Source organism: Raphanus sativus, chromosome 7 (genome assembly GCF_000801105.2).
Source record: "Raphanus sativus cultivar WK10039 chromosome 7, ASM80110v3, whole genome shotgun sequence".
In the NCBI taxonomy this organism is placed as follows: Eukaryota; Viridiplantae; Streptophyta; class Magnoliopsida; order Brassicales; family Brassicaceae; genus Raphanus; species Raphanus sativus.
The window spans coordinates 24,591,476-24,614,774 of NC_079517.1; the positions used below are offsets into that span (position 1 = coordinate 24,591,476).

Sequence of the window (23,299 nt, forward strand, 5' to 3'; positions counted from 1 at the left end):
AGGAAGAAACTCACATATGCATGGGTAGATTCGAAACATAAGGTTAGTAGTAGTACATATTGGAGCTAATAAAGTAGCTTTTGCAATTGCAAAGTGTCTCACTGCGAAAAGATGTACCAATCTTACACTGGCCAACATAAATAACCGCTCAATTCCCAAGAGAGGAGACCATTGAGTGCACCCAGACGGTCTGGGCCATACCTTAGGACTTCCGGTGTACTGAAAATAAATGCTTCTCCTCTAATTCCAAAACCGCAAAAAAAAAACAAGAAGTCGGACCGTTTTCTTTGAATTCTTTATATAACCCACGTCGGTTTATATGAAAAAGTTCGTCTAATTACAGTATATAGCAATGGCAACTCAAACTAACAAACAACGTTTCACAGATGGACTTGCAAAAGTCTTGGAAGAACAATGGCAAGTTGACGTACGGCTCAGGGCAGGGGTGGACAATGATGACGGTTCATTTATATCAGTCCACAAACTTATTCTGGTCTTTTTCTAATATCTGTTCTTTTATTCACCGTTATCTCAACAAGGGATCGATTCCAGAAATGCTAATGTTTAGTTTGTTGCCTTTACATATATGTTTTGATTTCAAATAGGCATCAAGATCGGAGGTTTTTAAGATGATGCTGGATTCGGATGATGTTAAAACTGAGGCTAAGAAGATGGAGACAATCACTCTATCAGAGATGAGAAATGAAGAGTTAAAAGCTTTTGTTGAGTTTATGTATAGTGATGGTACTATGCTTTCTCCGAAATCTAACCAACACGTTCGGTCACTCTATCTTGCCGCTGACAAATACGAAATCCCTCATCTACGTGATCTATGCAGAAACGAAATTATATCTTCTCTTGATCGGTCGAATGCTCTTTACTATCTTGAGCTTGCTCAGATCCCTTTCGACAATTGCCTCAACGAAGCTGTTTTCAGTTATATCAAAACGAATATATCTACCATAGCTTGCTCTGAGGTGTTCAGGTTATTCGTAGGTAGGAACCCAAATCTTGCTTTGGAGATAATGAAGGCTTCTCTTTCTCGCAGAAGTGACAAAAACTTCAGGGGATGTAAGAATTGTGGTAATTACTGTGATTACTGCTTTTAGAAGACTTACGTACCACAGTGGGGAACCACATTTACATGTTGAGAACAAGAAATGAAGACATGTGGAGTGCTCTTGTGACGTCTTTTTCTTTCCAATGTTTCTTTTTGATGTGCGATTGTTCTGCTGATGAATTCAACAGGACAAACCATATTAGTTGCATTGAATTAAATATGGTTATGTGTCTCAATGAATTTTTATTCTCCTAATTGCGGATAAGTTCAATTTTAATTTACCTAAAGTTTGGCCCGTTCTACGGTCCGGTTAATAACTAAAATATATCATAAATTTTATTAAATATTTCAAAATATTTAGTTTAATTTAAATTGTATGTATTCTTTAAATTGCAATACCAAAAATTACAACTATCATCATTCAGATTTTTAATATTACAATTATATATTTGTATATATTTTTAAGGTGATGGGTTAAGCCTCAATTTTCGAGTTTTGCGTGTGATGTTTGTTAATTTTATAACATTTTTAATATCTATTAAAACATTTTTATATTATAATTTAGCACTTAGATCTATGATCTAACAAAAACCAAAAGTTTAAGGTATTTCAATTCATGTCGTTGGGGTTTGTTTAAAGGGGGGAATTGTTATTTAATAAGTGTTAACGCCCTTGAAACTTAACTATATATTTTTACCAAAAAACTTAACTATATATTTCTTGATCGTTTGGATTTATATTGTGTAAATCAAATATTGTTAATTTTTTTGAAAATATATGACGTATATGTAAACAGAGAATATATATTATTTGAAAACAAATACATAATTAAAGTATTAAGGATAAAAACATATATTTAAAGTGGAAAATTTTTCTTTTAGTTCAAAAATATATTAAGTAATAGTGTAAAAGAGAAATAATGTACATATTAATTTGAACTTATTTACTATGAAATTTGTTCGTGAAAGTTAATTTAGATTATAACATTTACTTGCAGCAATAAAAATGAGTACTACATTATATAGCGTTAATTCGCTAAGTGAGAACTCCATCATAACTGTAAATTATTTATCTATAAAATATATATATGCAAAACTGAATGAGTCAATACTCTCAGTTTCATCTAAAAATATAATATCTGCAAGCATTAACAACAATGACACAAACGAAATTACTAAAAGAAAATACTCAAAGATGTGGTCTCACAAATCAATTTGAGAAATTCTTAGGTTCACCCCTAGAGTGAACTTTTAGGTTCACCCAACCAATAAGATTTCGTTATTTCATATTTGGTATCTTTAAAAAAGGAAATAAAATATTATCAACTTATATTCTATTTTCAAACTAAAAATAGAAATAAATAAAAAATAATATTAATTTCAAACAAAAACACATTTTAAAAAATTTATCTTTAATATCGCCAGCCAAACACTAAACCCTAAACTCTAAATCATAAACCCTAAACTCTTGGATAAATCCTAAATTCTTGGTAAATCCCAATCACTCGGATAAATTCTAAATCCTTAGGATTTAAGATTTATCCACGGGTTTAGAATTTACCCAAGGGTTTAGGGTTTAGTATTTTGTATTTAGGTTTAGGGTTTAGTATTTAGTATTTATGATTTAGGGTTTAGTGTTTTGCTGACTGTGTTAAATTTTTTAAAAAAAAAAAAAATCCAAAGATTTAGGGTTTATCAATGATTTAGTGTTTTGCTGACTGTGTTAAATTCTAAATCCTTTTTTATTTTTGATTTATCGTTTTGCTGGTTTTATGTCCCTTCAAAATCAAGATTTTCAAATGTACCATGTATTCTCCACTATGCTTATTTTCCTCATCTTCTGAATATGTTAATCTATGTTAAATATTCAAATAAAATGTGGGAATAATAGATAGGGCACAACAACACACAGAAACCTCAGACATTTTGATCTACTTTATGAACCAAAACAACCTTCAACATTTTGATTACAATGAAACCTTCCAAGTGTGAAAGATTCTTCAAACTGAGCTCAGCTGGCGTGACAAACTCATAGGAAAACAAAACGTTTCTTTTCTAAAGAAGAAGATGGAACTTTTATATATATATATATATATATGAAAACTGAAAAGGAATAAAGAAATATTGTTCCATTTTGTAGTCGGCAGTCAAACTTTTAAAATGAACACTGTATAAGCTCTAATATCTTCACCACTTCTTCCATCTACGGCCTATTCAAGGGAACTTGGGACCCACATACCAGCCCTAGTTTTATCATTGGTATTGCCTCCTCGGCCGGATAGTTCCCTCTCAGCCTACCGCATTCCTCCACTCACCCTTCCTCTAACCCCTCTCTCACAATCTCACACAGCACCATCACGACATCCTCCGCATACTCCACCGGCCTCTTCCCCGTGACCACCTCCAGCACCAAGATCCCAAACCCGTACACATCTCACTTCTATGTTATCTTGACCGTTTGGCATAAAAACTCGGGGGCTGTGTGTAACACCCCCGGACCGTCCTAGGCTGGACTAATCTGGAACGTCCCGGAAGTGTCACAAGTTTGGCGAGTACCGCAACCAGTCCAGTCAAAACTTCAAACGAATTCAAAGTCTCGACGCCCGACCACGATATCGCCCCTCTTGACCTCAGCCTAAGGCTTGCCAACCCGTACTTTGGTCGAGAGTTGTGTTAAGTTCGGACAAAACTAAATATCAGCGTTTATAAGGGATTTTAATAAACAAACATAATTTTTATTTATTTTACAAAGTCGGAAACTCGACTAAAGTCCTCAAGTAAAAAACAAAGATAAAAACATAAAGTCAAACGGGTACCCATGAAAAGCAAAACAAGTGAAAACAGCAACATCTTGCTCCTTGCAAACAACACCGGAAAACTACGCCTGGCCTCGTCCTCCGCACCCCGCTAACGCCAGATCCCCTAAGGTTACCTGCATAGAAGAGAGGGAGTGAGCAATCATAGATTACTCAGCGAGTTCCCAAAACAACAACAATTATCCCTCCCAATCCACGCTTAACAAACAACAAGCAATAACAACAATGCAAGCAAAAAGATAAACATGCAACTACTAATGCAAAACTAAACATGAATGCAATGCAATAACTAAACATGGGCTAACTAGTCTGGCCCCGAGACCTATACACGAACCCCAAACAACCTAGACTCGATCTAGACTCGATGTACAGAAAACAAAACAAAACAAAACACACAAAGGATGGAGCCACATGCTACACATCCCGGGATCCCTTCGCACCACGGAGCCCTAACTACTCCACCCTGAACACTCCCGACCACAAACACCAAAGTCACATGACCGGAAAACATCACTCCGGGAACTGGGTATCTCCCAATCTAACCCGGGCCGCATCGTCATGCAGCGCTTGTCCATGGGCGCGACCCACTTTACGTGACAAGCCGTGAAGAGTAGGTCACTCCACCACTGGAAAATTGGGTATATCCCAATCTAACCCCAGGGTCCACACACATCAACAGAGAATTGGGTATCTCCCAATCTAACTCCGAGATGGTCTCATGCTTTAGTCTAGGCGCAACACCAACCCGCATGAGGGAGCTCTGCCTCTAACCTCCATGCAACGTGCACCTAAACCAAAAGCACTACACAAACAAACAACAAGCAAACACTCGCCCTAGTCTAGACTAAAATGCAAAAACAACTAGCATGAGGGAGCTCCACCTCTAACCTCCATGCAACACTTAGTCTAGACTAGAAACACTAAACAAACTAAACGCCAGTGACACACCTAGACTCTACCCGGCATAAGAGAGAGTCTCACTCAAATCTCTATGCAACTTCACTACACGACATGCAATACAATGCATATGAACTAACATGAGAGAGTTATACTCAAATCTACACGCTACACAACAAACTATCATATGCAACTACAACTAACAATGCATGCATGAGTCTAACAACTTAACAACACAACAAATGCAAGCAATCTAACAACCTAACAACACAATGCATGCAATCATAAATAAACACTCAATTATGGGGACTATCAATCACCCACACACACACACACGCAACTGCAAAAGCGGTTTAAGCTTAAGAACCATTGCGGTTCAAGTCCTTCAACCTGCACACACACACGGTTAGTAATATACAACACACAACACACACAGGGGAACCCACCTAGGTCTTCAAAAACCGCAGCAAACTCCAAAAGCAAAAGGCCTAAGGGTTTTATCCAAAAACTGATTAAAAAGAGGTTAAGAGCTAAAAGGGGAATGAAACTTATGAACGCAAATTCAAAGCCTTACCACATCTCCTAGAACTACAAAACAGATCCTAGACTAAGGGTAAGCACACACAAAGCCTCCTACACTCACCTCACTCACTTTTAAAAATTTATCGGTTTTTAGCCATTTTCTCTCTCAAGAACAAACCATGAGATCGACTGAGAGAGAAGGTTCAGGGGGGTTTATAACTTCTAAAACTAAACCTAAGGGGGGTATTTATAGCCAGAGAAGAGGTTGGGATCACTTGGCAAGTGGACACACACTTGTCACCAAAATACTCTCAAAATCCATGCATTCATCTAAGTACACTGAATCAAGTTATCTTCGTCCTATCTTCTGGAAGGTTAATGAATTTACCTTGAATGTTAAGTTTGCGAAAAATCAGATTAAAACTTGATCAGGAAGTCACTTTGCCACATATACCAATTTTAGGCAAAAATGACACCTTTGCACACCAAGTGTTAAACCTACTCCTTAGGCCTTCCTTTATAGCTCCTGTAGACCTCTGAGTGTTGCTTATGAACCACTGCATGGGCATTTTCGTGCCTGGCATGTTTCCATAATTTTTCTTCCTTGATTACCAAATTGGTAATAAGGCCTTCTCAAGCTCCTTTGGATCTTCAGTCTTCTAATTTGCTTTCCTTGTGATCCAGCCCAATCCTACACTTCTCCTGGATTCTATATGAGGCTTAGATGTCGTGGTTTTGATGTGGAAAGAAAATCTTTAGCCCATAATTTATTTTACCCTTTATAGCCCATTTCGGGTATAGAAAGTATCTTCATCATAACTTCTTCTCTAGATGTCATTTGCTCCTGATTTATTCACCCAAAAATTCCTTGATTTATTCTACATCCTGTCCAGGATTAAAGTAAATTGGTCTTCTCCACGTGGCATGCTCCTATTGGTTGACCGAATAGGTTAAATAGACCATTAAGGTAATTTCTTTTTTCTTTGACTTTTCTTGACTTTTGACTTCTGAGTTGACCATTCCCAACACTTGTAGAAATATAGAAAATACTCCTTTGAACTCCTTTTTCATGTTTGCACATCTTCATTTGGCTTCCTTAACTCTTAGATAGCTCATCTCGACTATATCGGCAATATTCTTCTTCCTCCGGACCATCTTCACTTTGGCTCGCCCCAAATTCATTCTGGCTTGAACAAAAGTATTATTTTATCCCCTAATGATGATTGAGATTGAGTCTTGCTTGATTTGCACACTTTGAAATTTCAACATGCTCGGCCTTGCCCGTTTCGAAGCTTCGGTTATGTCTCTTCGACCAACTCTTGTTTCTACTCGACCATTCTTCATAATGCTTCGACCGAACCTCTATTCATGTCTTCATATATCTTTGCATCCAATTGTAGCTTGATCTGCGTCCGTTGACTTGATACCCTAGACTATGGGTATTACATTCTCCCCTCCTTCAATGAATTCGTCCTCGAATTCACAAGGCACTTCTATCTTCTGCTACCATCATCTACTTCTATCACTGCTGCTGCTTGTTATGCAATCACTCCACAAATTCTTTGCTCGGACTTTCCCTTCTTGTCTCCCCTCCTTGGAATCGACTTCATCTTGATCATCGGCATTATATCATTTCCTTTTTGAGCTTCCATCTTCGACTCTTCTTATTATCTTCTTGGTATTGCGCTTGATTAGGCTTTGTCTTCTACTCTTGTCACACTCTTTCTCTTGGCTCTACACCGCTCGGCTTCACAACTAGACTTCTTCGGATTGGTCTTCCACTTGACATCTCTTCTCTGACTTCTCGACTTCTTGATCTTCAATAACTTTGATCCCCGAAACACACCATACACTCTAGTCTCCATGCTTCCATGACTGCCTTGATTGCTTCTTCACTTGATCGACCCCTGACTGTTCTGGTCTTGCACTTTATCATCTTGTACACGGCTATACCAAAGTTGTTCTCTCAAGATCAACCACAATCTTCCAATCCCTTATACCACAATCTTCAACTGTTCTGAATCTGTCCGCTGTCGACGACTCTGAACTTTCACACTTACGACTTTGAATCTTCACACTGATAACCATGTACCCTTGCACACTCTCTGCTGGTCTCCACCACGGTCGTATCTGATTCTTGATTCTTCTTCATGCATGAACGAGTATTTTGAGTACATTATGCCAAGGTTTATGTCCTTCCGACATCACGATCATTCTCAACACAACACATGGCTATAAATAAGGGTAGGCTTCCTAAATTCTAGGGTTCACTCTCTACTAAGAAAAACGCGATTTTCTATAGCGAAACCTAACTAACACAACCTAACAAAGTCTACACACTATATTACACTTGCTACCCGGACTTCTTGTCCGTAGCACACAACAAAACAAAGTTGCACACGCAACGCACAACAAAACAAACAATGCAAAACAATTGCAAAGACTAAACAAGCACAACCATAACAATGGTTACCGCACCCAAAGAAGAGGATCAGCGCCCACTTACCTTTAGCCGCCACGGGCTCCACGACAAGGGCTCCTAGAAAGGTCACGATTTCTACGGTTTGATCCTTCTGTTGCAGATAAGGCTGATCGAGCATGGCTGGCATGAGGAACAATGGAGATGGGTATGGCTCTTGTCATGTTGGTCATTGGGAAATCCGCGACGAAGTGTCCACGAGTCTCACACGAGCTGCAGATCAAGTAAGCACTCAAGTCTGGCTGACTCCTAATCCTGGTGCACTCACGAGTGTGATGGTTACTTGCTCCACACACATTGGAATCTCCTCTGGTTGGAATGTCTTGAGAGTTCTGAACATTTGCTGCTGGTGCTCCACTGGTACTTCCCTTTCTGTCTCTTGATGAACTTCCATGTTAACTCCCATTGCTTCTGTTCCGGCTTCCTGATTTGTTGATGAAAACTCCATTGGCATTGGCCAGTAATGGTACTCGTAGTATGGATTGGATGTCTGCCTAATACTTTCCAGACTAAAATCAAGAGATCCTCCAAGTGTAAACGTCGGACTCCAAGCTGGCATTGGAACCCACAGACTGTTCTCTCGGGAACTGATGTCGACAATGTTGATGGCCACTGGACTGTCTGATGAGATCTCAATGATTTCCGGTGGTGGTGGTTCAATGATCTCCACGTCAGATGAACTGATCTCCATTGCTTCCCATATGTCATTGCCATAGCCGTACTGGAAGTTGAATGAGTCGGATGATGCTTGCGGAATGGCTCCCATGCCTGAGAAAAAGTTCATACCCTCCAAATGATCAGATTCTTCTTCAATCTCGTCAAGTACCTCAGCTTCTTCAAACTCAGATGACCCTGTCACATGTGAACTCTCTGTGGTCTCGACCACATTCTCATCTTCAAAGTTGGAATCAGACTTTGAGTCGCTGGATGAGCTTGATTCACTTGACCCATCATAACCGGCAGCTCCGGACGCTTGCCCAACTCTTCGTAACCGTACCACATTCCTCATCCTCGATCAACTCCCAACCTGTCGACTACCAACACCAGAAACTGCAACACAAGATAAGGGTAAGGTCCTAAATTTCCAAAACTGATCTAACATACCTAGTCCTAAGCAGAGGACGTGCCAGTTCCCTGGTGATGTTGTTTGCGACTATTTTTGACTCGATAAAACATTTGAAAACCCGCAAACGAAAGCACAGTATCTCAACCAGGCTCTGATACCACCATTTGTAACACCCCCGGACCGTCCTAGGCCGGACTAACCCGGAAAGTCCCGGAAGTGTCACAAGTTTGGCGAGTACCGCAACTAGTCCAGTCAAAACTTCAAAAAAATTCAAAGTCTCGACCGGTCCGACCTCAGCCTAAGGCTTGCCAACCCGTACTTTGGTCGAGAGTTGTGTTAAGTTCGGACAAAACTAAATATCAGCGTTCAACGGGGATTTTAATAAACAAACATAATTTTTATTTATTTTACAAAGTCGGGAACACGACTAAAGTCCTCAAGTACAAAACAAAGATAAAAACATCAAGTCAAACGGGTACCCATGAAAAGCAAAAAAAGTGAAAACAGCAACAACTTGTTCCTTGCAAACAACACCGGAAAACTACGCCTGGCCTCGTCCTCCGCACCCCACTAACGCCCGATCCCCTAAGGTTACCTGCATAGAAGAGAGGGAGTGAGCAATCATAGATTACTCAGCGAGTTCTCAAAACAACAACAACTATCCCTCCCAATCCACGCTTAACAAACAACAAGCAATAACAACAATGCAAGCGAAAAGATAAACATGCAACTATTAATGCAAAACTAAACATGAATGCAATGCAATAACTAAACATGGGCTAACTAGTCTGGCCCCGAGACCTATACACGAACCCCAAACAACCTAGACTCGATCTAGACTCGATCTACACTAAACAAAACAAAACAAAACACACAAAGGATGGAGCCACATGCTACACAACCTGGGATCCCTTCACACCACGGAGCCCTAACTACTCCACCCTGAACACTCCCGCAAACAAACACCAAAGTCACATGACCGGAAAACATCACTCCGGGAATTGGGTATCTCCCAATCTAACCCGGGCCGCATCTTCATGCAGCGCTTGTCCATGGGCGCGACCCACTTCACGTGAAAAGCCGTGGAGAGTAGGTCACTCCACCACTGGAGAATTGGGTATCTCCCAATCTAACCCCAGGGTCCACAAACATCAACGGAGAATTGGGTATCTCCCAATCTAACTCCGAGATGGTCTCATGCTCTAGTCTAGGCGCAACACCAACCCACATAAGGGAGCTCCGCCTCTAACCTCCATGCAACGTGCACCTAAACCAAAAGCACTACACAAACAAACAACAAGAAAACACTCGCCCTAGTCTAGACTAAAATGCAAAAACAACTAGCATGAGGGAGATCCACCTCTAACCTCCATGCAACACTTAGTCTAGACTAGAAACACTAAAAAAACTAAATGCGAGTGACACACCTAGACTCTACCCAGCATAAGAGAGAGTCTCACTCAAATCTCTATGCAACCCCACTACACGACATGCAATACAATGCATATGAACTAACATGAGAGAGTTATACTCAAATCTACACGCTACACAACAAACTATCATATGCAACTACAACTAACAATGCATGCATGAATCTAACAACTTAACAACACAAAAAATGCAAGCAATCTAACAACCTAACAACACAATTCATGCAATCATAAATAAACACTCAATTATGGGGACTATCAATCACCCACACACACACACGCAACCGCAAAAGCGGTTTAAGCTTAAGAACCATTGCGGTTCAAGTCCTTCAACCTGCACACACACACGGTTAGTAATATACAACACACAACACACACATGGGAACCCACCTAGATCTTCAAAAACTGCAGCAAACTCCAAAAGCAAAAGACCTAAGGGTTTTACCCGAAAACCGATTAAAAAGAGGTTAAGAGCTAAGAGGGGAATGAAACTTATGAACCCAATTTCAAAGCCTTACCACCTCTCCTTGCACTTCAAAACAGATCCTAGACTAAGGGTAAGCACACGCAAAGCTTCCTACACTCACCTCACTCACTTTTAAAATTTTATCGGTTTTTAGCCATTTTCTCTCTCAAGAACAAACCATGAGATTGACTGAAAGAGAAGGCTCAGGGGGGTTTCTAACTTCTAAAACTAAACCTAAGAGGGGTATTTATAGCCAGGGAAGAGAATGAGATCACTTGGCAAGTGGACACACACTTGTTACCAAAATACTCTCCAAATACATGCATGCAGCTAAGTATACTGAATCAAGTTATCTTCGTCCCATCTTCTGGAAGGTTAATGAATTTACCTTGAAGGTCAAGTGTGCGAAAAATCAGATTAAAAATTGATCAGGAAGTCACTTTGCCACATATACCAATTTTAAGGCAAAAATGACTCCTTTGCACACCAAATGTTAAACCTACTCCTTAGGCCTTTCTTTCTAGCCCCTGTAGACCTCTGAGTGTTGCTGATAAACCACTGCATGGGCGTTTTTGTTCCTGGCATGTTTCCATAATTTTTATTCCTTGATTACGAAATTGGCAATTAGGCCTTCTCAAGCTCCTTTAGGTCTTCAGTCTTCTAAATTGCTTTCCTTGTGATCCAGCCCAATTTTACACTTCTCCTGGATCCTATATAAGGTTTAGATGTCGTGGTTTTGATGTGGAAAGAGGATCTTCAGCCCATAATTTATTTTACCCTTTATAGCCCATTTTGGGTATAAAAAGTATCTTCATCATAACTTCTTCTCTAGATGTCCTTTGCTCCTGATTTCTTCACCCAAAAATTCTTTGATTTATTCTTCATAATTCTTCGACTGAACCTCTATTCATGTCTTCATATAGCTTTGCATCCAATTGTAGCTTGATCTGCGTCCGTTGACTTGCGTTGATTTGATACCCTAGACTAGGGGTATTACACTGTACCCCAACGCGCTCTCTACCTTTCCGCTTAAGATACACCTGTCCAGCACCGAGGCCGATAGCCTGGCCAGCCCAAATCAGAGACTTTGGCCTCCCCTGTGGCTGCATCTATGAGCACATTCGTTGCTTTCAGATTGTAGCGACTGATGTTACTCCCGTGCAGATAATCCAGACCTCTTGCTATCCCCAGAATGATGCTGAAGCGTTCACGCCAAGTCAGGCAAACACACTCGTCCCCGTGGAGATGTCTGTATAAGCTTCCCCCGAGACAAACTCATGGATCAGGAGCTGCAGCGATTGCGTCGAGTAGCACCCTTTGATCAAAACGACATTCATGTGCCTCAGCTTGCCGAGTTTTCTCATCTCCCTCTCTCGAACTTCTCCTGCGACTTTATCAGACCCGAAACGGTCAGTTTCTTGACTGCCACAGGACGCCCATCGTGGAGACTCGTCTTGTAGACCACTCGGAACCCACCACGACCCACCAGATCGAAGGTTCTAATGTAGAGAAGTAGTGGGGGTCAACTTTCCTGAGATTAATTGTTAAGTTTATGGCTTGAGCATAAATCGGGATGATTCCGCTTGAGTATGACACGGCGTTGAAGATAAAGAAGCGTGGTCATGTCTGACCAACCATACAGAAAACCCAAATGTAAATATTGTAGAAAGCCCAAAATAATAACCATAAGTAAGAAATCCCAATCGACCAAGCCCAAAAACAACATACCGTAAATGAGATAAAACACAGGGTGTTGATGTGTCGCGAAGTCCTCCCTCCTGCGATGATGACATGGCGGCCAAATATAGGAGATGCTTCTCCTTTATTAGTATATACTAGGATAAGACATGCGCCTTGAGCATAGTGAATTTATATGAAAATTATTTAAGAAATATTGTATGAAAAAATAAAATTTATATTCTTGATCGAATAAATATTTTTGGCCCTTAAACATTTTTTTAAAAACTTTTTTGGTTAATTACATAATTTGTTTATTAATGAGCTGATCTCATTTAAGAAAATATTTTGGTCAAAAAATCACTTATCGCATAAGAACCTAACGTTTAGGCCGAAGAATCCCAGGCCTACTATTTGGTTATAATGAGACTATCTCAACTCAGTTTTATATCATGATTTAGAAATTTAAAAATTAATTATGGTTATAAGAAGTTTACATTCACGTGTCAATCCTATCTATCTTCAATATTTTCCTCTTTTTATGTGTTTTTTTCATTTTGGTTATTGCTCGATATAAATATTGATTTTGGAGTTTATCTCATTTGTTCTTTTGTTTTGGCCTGAGATTTAGAAATGCTTAAGATGTAAAATTATTAAAGAGATTCATTCTTAGATTAAGATTTGTGTCTTGTGCAGAATAAATATTTTATATTTATTACTTATTTTATGTTTTCTGCATATTATGAAATAATAAAATAATAATTATATATTAAATAACTAAGACATCAGTTATGCAATAAATTGGTGTGCACATATAAATTAAACGATCACTTTTGTTTGTTTGCAATCATTTTAGGATAAATATATCAAAACAATCAATCTATGTATATGATGTATAATTAAATTTTATATTAACAGAGATATATAGTATACTTTTAATATGGATATATATTAAATGAGGTTTATAGTCAGATGATTTTATGATTATTTGCATATTTGGGTGACAAAAGTTTACACTAACTAATTGTTTTTTTATGTGGGATGTTTAGTGGTTTCAATAACTTTATAATCATTTAAAAAAAACAAAGAAGATATCAAAATTAAAATATTAAATTTTAAATATATGTTCAATGCAAATATCAAAAATATAATTATGTATTTTCATATGATGTATAGTTTAATTTAAACGATATATATATATATATATATATATTTTCATTGAACATATATTGAAAATTAATATTAAAATAAAAATCTATTAAAATAAAATTATTCATTCATATGGTTTTATAATCATTTTATTTTATTACTTTAAAAAATTTAGACCTTGATCACAAAAGTTTATGACTTTTAATCGTTTTAGTAATTTATACTCGTTTTTGAAAATTTAAAATACAACATATAAAAAAATCTAAATTTTTATTATATGATTAATGTAATTGTGTAATTTATTTTAATATAAAGAATTAGAAAAAAATGATTGATAGTATACAGATTGTTAGGAAATTTTTATTATTTAAAATAATTGATTGTCTCATATATATATATATATATTTAATCATACTAGGTAATTCCGTAGGTTTTATTTAAGGAACGAATAGATAATAAATTTCAATTTAATAAATGAATGGTTTTTAATGGATATACTATATAATATAAAATTCCCTAGCAATTTAATTTTGGACTAACAAAATTTTCCAATTGATTCTCAAACCGTCACGTAAGCAAAATTAACATTCCAATTACTTGACAACTCATCATATCATTTTTTTAATTAGTACAAACTACAGGTGATTACTTTTTAAATGTTTCTTCTTTAATATACCAGGGATATCACAAAGGAGTTCAACTAGGGGGGTGTATTGAATTGTGAATTTTAAAGTATTTTGCATTTGTTTTAAAATCCTCCATTATTAAACTAAGGATTTCTATTTTTTATTCAAGTCCTGTGTTATTGAATGTGATGTTTGTCTAAAATCACCACAAATAACTTGGAATCGACTGTTATTCAATTAATAATTCATTAAAAGTAAATCAAATCCACTGTTATTCAAAGACAAACAATTCTGAAAAGAAAAGACTAGAAAAGGGATTGAGACAAACTTTTTATCAGTTTTAGTTAAAATTATCGTGTAACAAAACTCTACTTGTATGCATGTTATTTGGAAAACCCCAGAATTTTCATATTACAAAACTGGTTAAAGAAAACAACAACAACTGCAATAACGTTTCTCCAAACCCCATATCAACCCTCTACATCTCTCAATCTCGACGACGTCTCTGCACTTCTCTCTCACAAGTACACGACAGTGACGATGAAGTTTCTGCTGCCTCATCGATTCCTTATCACGATTCTCTGCAATGGGGTTTCTGCGAACACTGACTTTGTTGTTGTTGCAGCCCTGTCCTACGAACATGAAATTATATTTTACAATGAAGGTGATGAGATTAAAAGGTGTTGCCATTACGGTTAATATAGCCCCCAAAATGAATCACATCTCAGTCGTAACTGTCGCTGAAATGTCCTCTCTTGCAGTTTTGCGTGATATCCTGCATCCTCTAAAAATGGTAGCTCCTAAACACTTTTGAATTCCACCATTAAAATTAGCATGTTCGACACCTCAACAGTCTACCATGAATATTGCCTGCGATGAGAAGCTCACGCTACTCTTAAATTAATGTAGGGAGTTCTGTCTCGGTAGTGTTGCTTTTTCAGGTTTGAGATGTAGAGTATTGAGCCGATTTTCGAACAGCGGTCGGTAAGGGTGTGTTGTCCTAGTTTTACTGCTTATACGGTTTAGAGACTCGTGGTTAAAGTATGGTTGATGACAATAGGAGAGTTCCCACACTTTCAAACCTTTCTCCCTGTTCTTGATACTTGAATTTGTTCGAGGACAAACAAGGATCTAAGTCTGGGGGAATTGATATATGGTGTTTTTAGACATCTTGTATATATGTTTTCTAATTGGTTTTTAAATTTTTATCGAGTCTTAGTCCTTTTCGAGTCATTACAGGTCTAGAGTTGCCTTGGATTGGAGATGGACCAGTTGGAACAAAAGAGGCAGAAAAGAGTGCAATTTGGAGATTTTCATGCAGAGCAGTCTGATGGCTGTTCCCGATCGAGCGGAGCACCCGAGTGCCTGTTACAGCGGCAGAGAGCTTTAAGTAAACTACTACAAGTTATTTCGGGATTTTTCCTAACCATCCTAATTTTCTCTCTGGCCGCCAACGACATCCATATATCTTCTTTTTCCTATTTTCTATTATTTTCTATGCTAGTTTTGGGAGAGAAACCAGACTCTAGAGCTTTGATACATTGGGATTTGCTAGTTTCTAAAGGGAGAAGGTCATCTCTCTCGATTTAGAGAAGAACCCCATGTACCCTCTTTGTTTATGTTATCTTTATGCAGCATTATTCAGTATCATTCTCTGTGTTTTCTCTGTCCATGGCTGAGTAGTCAGCTTGCTTAGTCTAGGATGTTGGGTGTTAGATCTCTGAGCTTGACATAAATAAGTTAATCATTTGTTTGTCTTCATTCACTGTTGTTGTGGGAACCGAATTTCACACCGTCGATTTTAATGAATAAAAAACGGAGGAAAGCCAAGTTAACCCGACTTTCCCTGAAGGTCCGGATTCTCTGCGATAGCCAACGACAAGTGACCGAACAAATGTCGGAAAATATAGAAAGATAACAAAACGAGTTTTACGTAAAGTAGATCTATGTTTCGAATTCGCGTAAGAGCGTTGCGATGATTACAAAAGATTGTAAAAGCTTTGACTGCGAGAACTGTCGGCGATTTTCCTAGTTCTTGCCGTCTCAAAACCTTAAACCTAATTAAGTCGCAGCTCGATAACAAAAGACGAAAACCGTACGAAAAAAGATTTGTTAAGATTTGGGACTGGACCTTAAGAAAGGCTGCCTACGTACCCCTTTCGAGGATCAAGTCGGATGTAGTTCAGTTAGAAAGGATTGAACAAGAGATCGAACTGCATTGCGGAGTTCGTCTAGTATGAGCGTTGGTCATAGAAACAGGCATGTCGAGAATAATGTCTAGGGTTTCTATGTGCGGAACTCTAAGTAAAAGAATCGTTAGATCCTTCCGAGAGGAACGAAAGTCTGCGGACAAGATGAAAATAGAACAAGAGGCGGACAGACGTTCTAGGCCCTGCCTTGCTAGTCTAACCACCTAAGTTCTAAGTTCTCTAAGTCTAGGATCTCGGATCTGCTCTCTCTCTCTCTCTCTCTCTATTTTTTTTATATCCCTCTGCTCCTTGCCCCAAGCTTCTTTATATACTCATCCTAGGTCGGTCTATCCTCTCTTTGGGCCAGATCTGTCGCGAATCGGGCTTTTTCCATTTTCGTCGATCTTCATTTTTATCAGGAAACTTTACATTTATCCTTGGAAACTCGACATTTATCCTATTTTCGGGAAATAGAATAAACCGTCATAGCTTCGTTGGGCTTGAACCCTTAAAATCGTAAGTGAGTCTGTGGGTATGTTTCAAGCCTTTGAACGTTTATACGATTTTTCGGAAAGATTGTCTTTCTCCGCAAAACAAATCGTATAGCTTAAAGAATCAATGTTCAAGTCGATCGTTCTTGTTTTACACGATACACTTTACGAGAAAAACAACCTTCTCATTTTTAGTCGTAAAACTTCGATGATAACTTCAATCGATACGAACCGAAAGACACTATGTCTGTAGCTGAGATTACACGACCATACGAAAGTATACGGAAGTCACAGGAATTGATCTAGGTTTGGACAGGCCAAACGCAAAGGAATCTGCCTTGGAACTTCAAAGAGGCCGTTCTCTCAAACCGTGAGGACCCAGAAAACAATATCAAATCGAAGCCCTCCCCGAGACGAGTCTGGTTGCCCGGCGCCCAGGACGTGAGTCTGCAAATCCGGCGCCCAGAACGTGAGTCTGGGCGCCCGGCGTGCAGGAACGGCACATCCGTCTGGACGCCCGGCGCCCAGGTGTGAGTCTGGGCGCCCGACGCCCAGGACGCGAGTCTGGGCGCTCGGCGAGCAGAAACGGGACGTCCGTTCTGCACGCCTGGCGCCCAGGACACGAGTCTGGGCGCCCGGCGAGCAGAAACGGGACGTCCGTCTTGATACGTCCTGAGATTGGACAGGATCACTCAAATGGACTTAGGGATATGAACTCGCCAAAAGGGAGAACTGATGGGATGAATGGTGACACAAAGGGTTGCGGAAGGCCCAATGATACTACCAGAGGTGAACTCCGAAGAGAACTGATGGATTGAACGGTGGCACAAAGGATTGCGGAATGACCCAATGATACTACCAGAGGTGCTTGATTGTCGCCTGATATGACTCACAGGTCCGACAAGGAAGGAAACTCGATCTGTTGCCAGATCTGACGCACCGGTCCAACGAGAAATAGAGAGTTACTTGGAGCTAACCACACCAAGAACAAGAAAAGTGAGATACCCTCTAATAGTTCCAAAAATAAATACTCAAAACTTATTTTATTTCATTGATCAAATGGCCTTTATATAATAGGCAAGACATACAAAAGGTTTAGTCAAAACCTAGAAACTTGTAAGGTAATAAATATTAAAACTTGACCAAATAACAAAAACCGAAGACCAAGACATTTGACCGAAAATGCAAAATTTGTGGTCGCAAAACCCTTCGGTTGATCTCGTCCTTTTGCATGGTCGAGGACTCTAGATTGCCATCAGATTGATATATTATTTGACCATACCTTCTGGTTTCTTGTTGGGCATTTCTTTCTTTGGGCTGAAGCATGTTTATAAACATATTTTCATAAATCGTCAAGCCCATCTCGTTTAAAACTCAAACCCAAAAGCCAAACTTTCATTATTTGTTTCTGCTGCTGATTCATGGCTCATCATTCCCTCTTTCTTTAAAAAGATTTGCCTTCAAATATGTCTTTCTTTAGCTTCAGATAGAATGATCTCTTGCCTTTTCGTAGAACTCTTTTTTTTTTTTTTTTTTTAGAAAAGAAGATTAAAGGTAGAAGATTGATGAAGATGATGGAAAGATGAGAAAAATGAACAAATAGTACCGGTTGAGTGGCTCTGATAAAACTTGATACAACCTGAGATTGGACAGGATCACTCAAACGGACTTAGGGATATGAACTCGCCAAAAGGGAGAGCTAATGGGATGAACGATGACACAAAAGGGTTGTGGAAGGCCCAATGATACTACCAGAGGTGAACTCCGAAGAGAACTGATGGACTGAACGGTGACACAAAGGGTTGCGGAATGACCCAATGATACTACCAAAGGTGCTTGATTGTCGCCTGATATGACTCACTGGTCCAACAAGGAAGAAAACTCGATCTGTTACCGGATGTGACGCACCGGTCCAACGAGAAAGAGAGAGTTACTTGGAGCAAACCACACCAAGAACAAGAAAAGTGAGATATCCTCTCAAGGTTCCAAAAATAAACACAAAACTTATTTTATTTCATTGATCAAATGGCCTTTATATAATAGGCAATGCATACAAAAAGTTTAGTCAAAACCTAGAAATTTGTAAGCTAATAAATATTAAAACTTGACCAAAGAACAAAGACCAAAGACCAAAGACCAAAACTTTTGACCGAAAATGGGAATTTTTGGTCGCAAAACTCTTCGGTTGATCTCGTCCTTTTGCATGGTCGACGGGCTCTGGATTGCCGTCAGATTGATATATTATTTGACCATACCTTCTCGTTTCTTGTTGGGCCTTTCTTTCTTTGGGCTGAAACATGTTCATAAATATATTTTCATAAATCGTCAAGCCCATCTCGTTTAAAACTCAAGCCCCAAAGCCAAACTTTCTTGATTTGTTTCAGCTGCTGATTCAGGGCAGCGCCCATGACGCGAGTCTGGGCGCCTGGCGAGCAGAAACGGAAAGTCCGTTCTGCACGCCCGGCGCTCAGAACGCGAATCTGGACGCCCGGCGCCCAGGACGCGAGTCTGGGCGCCCGGCGAGCAGAAACAAGACGTCCGTCCTGCACGCCCGGCGCCCATAACGTAAGTCTGGGCACCGGTGCCCATGTTTTAATGTCTCTCTTTGAAGCAAGCTCATTTGACTGTTGATACTCTCTCTTTGAAGCAAGCTCATGTTTTAATGTCTCTTGCATATGGTCCCTTGTGTACTAAGTCATGGATATACACACTTGAGTTGTCCCATCCTTTTTACCAATCTTCTTGACAAACTCAAGTGGTACTCCACTCCCAAAACCCATACCTCCTTTTTAAACCATCATTATTTGTTGAGTGAGGCCTCTTTGGAAAGCTTTACATGTGCATAATATTGAGAGTATTGGGAACGACAATGCTTAGTCTCCATTCTTGCTAGATTAGTCACTCTATTGTCTAGCTATAGGAAGGGGGTGAGTGTTGTGATTGTGATTTGGGAATATGAAAGGTTTGACTCTTTGTGCTTAAATGATTAGTCTTTTTGGGATAAGTGGAGAAGTATCTAGCTCTTATTGTGAAAAGTCTTGGCCCCCAAATATAAAAAAAAAAAGAGAAAAAAGAAAAGAAAAAAAAAGAGAATAAAAAGGGGGCTAGCAAAGTTGTTAGGAGCTGGGATTTGTTTCAAAAAAGAAAGAGTCTGAAGTGAAAAATGTTCTTGGAATCTTTTGGTGAGAGATGTGAGTTGGGTTTGACATTGAGGAATGATTAAATATCTTGTATGTTTGGGAAAGAGTAGAACAATGGAGATTGAGCATTGTATGCATGAGTTGATCCCTTTCTTAGATATATTATGTGTAATGTCAAAGCTACTTTGTTTTGAGAGTAAACCACCTTAAAAGATCATTTTGAACCTCTGATTTCACTTGCATTAAAGCTTTTGTCTTACCAAACCAAATGACTTGGACCAGTTGACCCTTTGTGAGATGTCTATGGAATTTGCTTCCTGAATGTTAGAGAGATGGTGGATTTGTGGTTTGTGGATGCATGATTAATGAGTGTAGAGATCAAAGGAGCTGGGATAGGCCTAGAGAAGTTAGAGATGGATAAAATCTTTGCTCTTGCTATTTGGTATGATTATGCAAAGTTGTTAGTTTGAGAACTAAGAAGAGTTTCTGTTGCGGTCATCAAACCAGTGGTTGAACCAGAGGTCAACCAAGCAGCCCAAACCGGCCACTTTGGAGGTACCAGCGACATAGGTCCAGTCCCAGGCAAATATCTCAACAACCAGAAGGTCTTTTGTCATGAATCCAATTTTCCTAGAAGGCCAACTCATGACGGATTCACTGAGGCTTAGAATTACAAGAAAAAGTTCACGGAGGAAGAAGTTATGAATTTTACAAACCGGAGGTTCCCCAGCCAATCCATCTGCGAGTACCCGACTTTTGAAGGAGATTCAAGCCCAATGAAGGAGCGGCCTGAACCAAAGCCGATCATAGGATTCAAGAGGAGTCTCTCACCTTTCCATAAAGCCCAGTATCAGGAGAAATGGCCACGGAAATCAGGAGTTATGCCCAATTTGCCAGAACCGGTCAAACCAGTTCTACACTTGCCTCAATTGGAAGCTAACCGGTTCAATCAGCTTCAAACCAGATATTGGCGTCCAGGAGATCATTCCAACCAATCAGGAGGTATTGAAGAAGTCCTTAGCTACACCAGAGCCCAGGAGATCAGTTGGTTCAATGAAGAGTCACTTAAATCAAACCGGAGCTATTTATGGAAAGATTGGACAATCTATCGGTTTGATCATTTCCAACCAATTCCAATCCGACCAGAAGACATAAGGACTGAACCAGGACGTCCAGGAGACATTATAGGAGTTCAAGAAGAGTTCCATGAGTTCATACCTTGCACCAGCTCCCATTGGATCAGGAGGATCCACACTTACACCAAAACTGCCTTATTTGGAGATTCTTGCAATAAAGCTCCAACAGCTCTTTCTCTCCAGATCAGGCACGACTTCAGCTCATTCCAGACAGTAAAGAAGGTCCCAAGAATGCTCACTTATCCCCTTAAACCATCCAGGTTCAAGAAGATATCAAGATACAAGATCATCTCTTTGAAGAAAGCACAAATCAAGCTAAAGGCTAGTTTCATGGAGCCATCAAAGCCTTTGCTTCCAAGATTTTTATTTCAAGTTTATTTCTTTCCTTTAGTCCATTTTAGACTGTTAGAGAGTTATTATGTCGAGCCTATATAAGCTCAGTCCCTTTCATCTTTGTAAAGCACCCTTGAATTTTATGAATGAAAATAAAGTTTTCTAGTTTTCTTAAAACTATTGTTTGAAGTCTTTTGAGTTTGTGAGAAGCAGCTCTTGAGCAACCAGGCTTATCAAAGTCTCCTTTCACAGAGCTTTGTGGTGTCTATTCAATCCATTTCGTCCATCATCCATCAGATTGAGAGATTCAATCAAACCTTCATCCACAACTCCACTTAAATCCATCAACTAATTAGGCTGAGAGTGTCACACGACCAGCAGCTTAATTCCATCCTATCTATCCTTTTTACCTTGCTTATTTATCTTATTTAGTTCATCATATAATCCTCAGTCCATTCATATTTCATTTGTTTCTGTTTTGCTTCATAAAAACTCATAAAACTCATAAAAATCTATCTTCTTTGTTTTCAGGTTGAACCTCAGTTCATCAATTCATATGGTCTGATTTCCAGGCTGTATCATTTGGTATCAGAGCTCAAGCTCCTGACTAAGGTGATATCTATCCTTGCATTTCATATTTGCTTGCATTTGTTTTTCATTTATAAATCAAAAGCCATAAAAACAGTTTCTGCATTTTTGTGTTCTTGTTGCATTCAAAAGAAAAAATTATAAAAAGAAGAAGACAAGTTTAATTTCGTGTAGATCATCTAGGATTCAAATTCTATTCATTAGCTTGTTTGCATTCATTGGCCAGCTCCATTTTCCATATTTATATTTTGTGCATTCATTTCAAAAAAAAAATTCTGCATTTTGCATTTTTGACTCTTGCATAAAAAAATTCAAAAAACAAATAAATTCAGCATTAGTTTTCTTTCCATATTTTCTTTTCATTTGTGTTAATTGTCATTTACTATTGGTTCATTTCGAGATTTGCTTTAAGAAAACCAAAAGAAAAATAATTTTGCATAATTTATTTCATTTCGGTTCAACATTGCATATTTTCTCGGTTTAGTTTTAATTAGCTTGCATTGGGTTTATTTTGGTTCAATCAGATTTATCTATTCTTCACTTGATCTTTGAAAGTGGTTTCAGGAAGCCATGGTAGGAGAAGCACACAACCAATATCAGATGGCCAAAAAGAACCAACATTTGACAGCTTTGCAAGAGGTTGAACAGATTGCTCAGTTGAGGAAAAGAAGAAAGGCACAAGGCCAACACCCACAGCCAGGAGAAAGAAGATTTGGAGATGCACCAGAGGCTGTCTATGTCGAGCCCAAGCCACCAGATCCTTCAAGGATCAATCAAACTCCAATTTCTAAAACCCACAACCATCATGTTGTTAAATCTCGGTTTGATTATAACTCTTTTGCTGATAAAATTGAACTCTTTAAATTTTCAGGAAAAAGAGGTTATCTTAGATGGGAGAGAAACCTAGATGAATGGTTTCATTACAACAACATCATGAAGGAAGAGAGGCTAGCTTATGCCATTGATCTACTTAGAGAAGAAGCCTTCAAATGGTGGGTACAAGAAGAAGATGATAGGCGGTTTTACAAGGAGCCAACTATCAAAACGTGGAGAGCTCTTAAGGGAGTCATGAGACATGAGTTTGCACCAGATTTTACAAGTTCTGAAATCAAGGAACTTTATCCAAGGAGGTACCCAACTCATGGTTCCAAAGATGCTAGAAAAGTTGTTGCACAAGAGAGTAAGAGAGGCTGGTCTCAACAAACCAACTTGCAACCAAACCAGGGGCACGCCAT

At 38.9% G+C, this 23,299-nt stretch overlaps 1 protein-coding gene across 1 annotated transcript in view; it reads left to right on the forward strand.

The window, feature by feature from the left end:
* Positions 1-352: 352 nt before the first annotated feature.
* LOC108815781 (BTB/POZ domain-containing protein At5g48510-like) overlaps positions 353-23,299 on the forward strand; it is a 49,160-nt gene continuing 26,213 nt past the window's right edge. Inside the window, exons 1-2 of the mRNA XM_056991486.1 lie at positions 353-493; positions 606-776. Coding sequence (XP_056847466.1) covers positions 353-493; positions 606-776 — 312 coding nt within the window. The remainder of the gene's footprint in view (positions 494-605; positions 777-23,299) is intronic.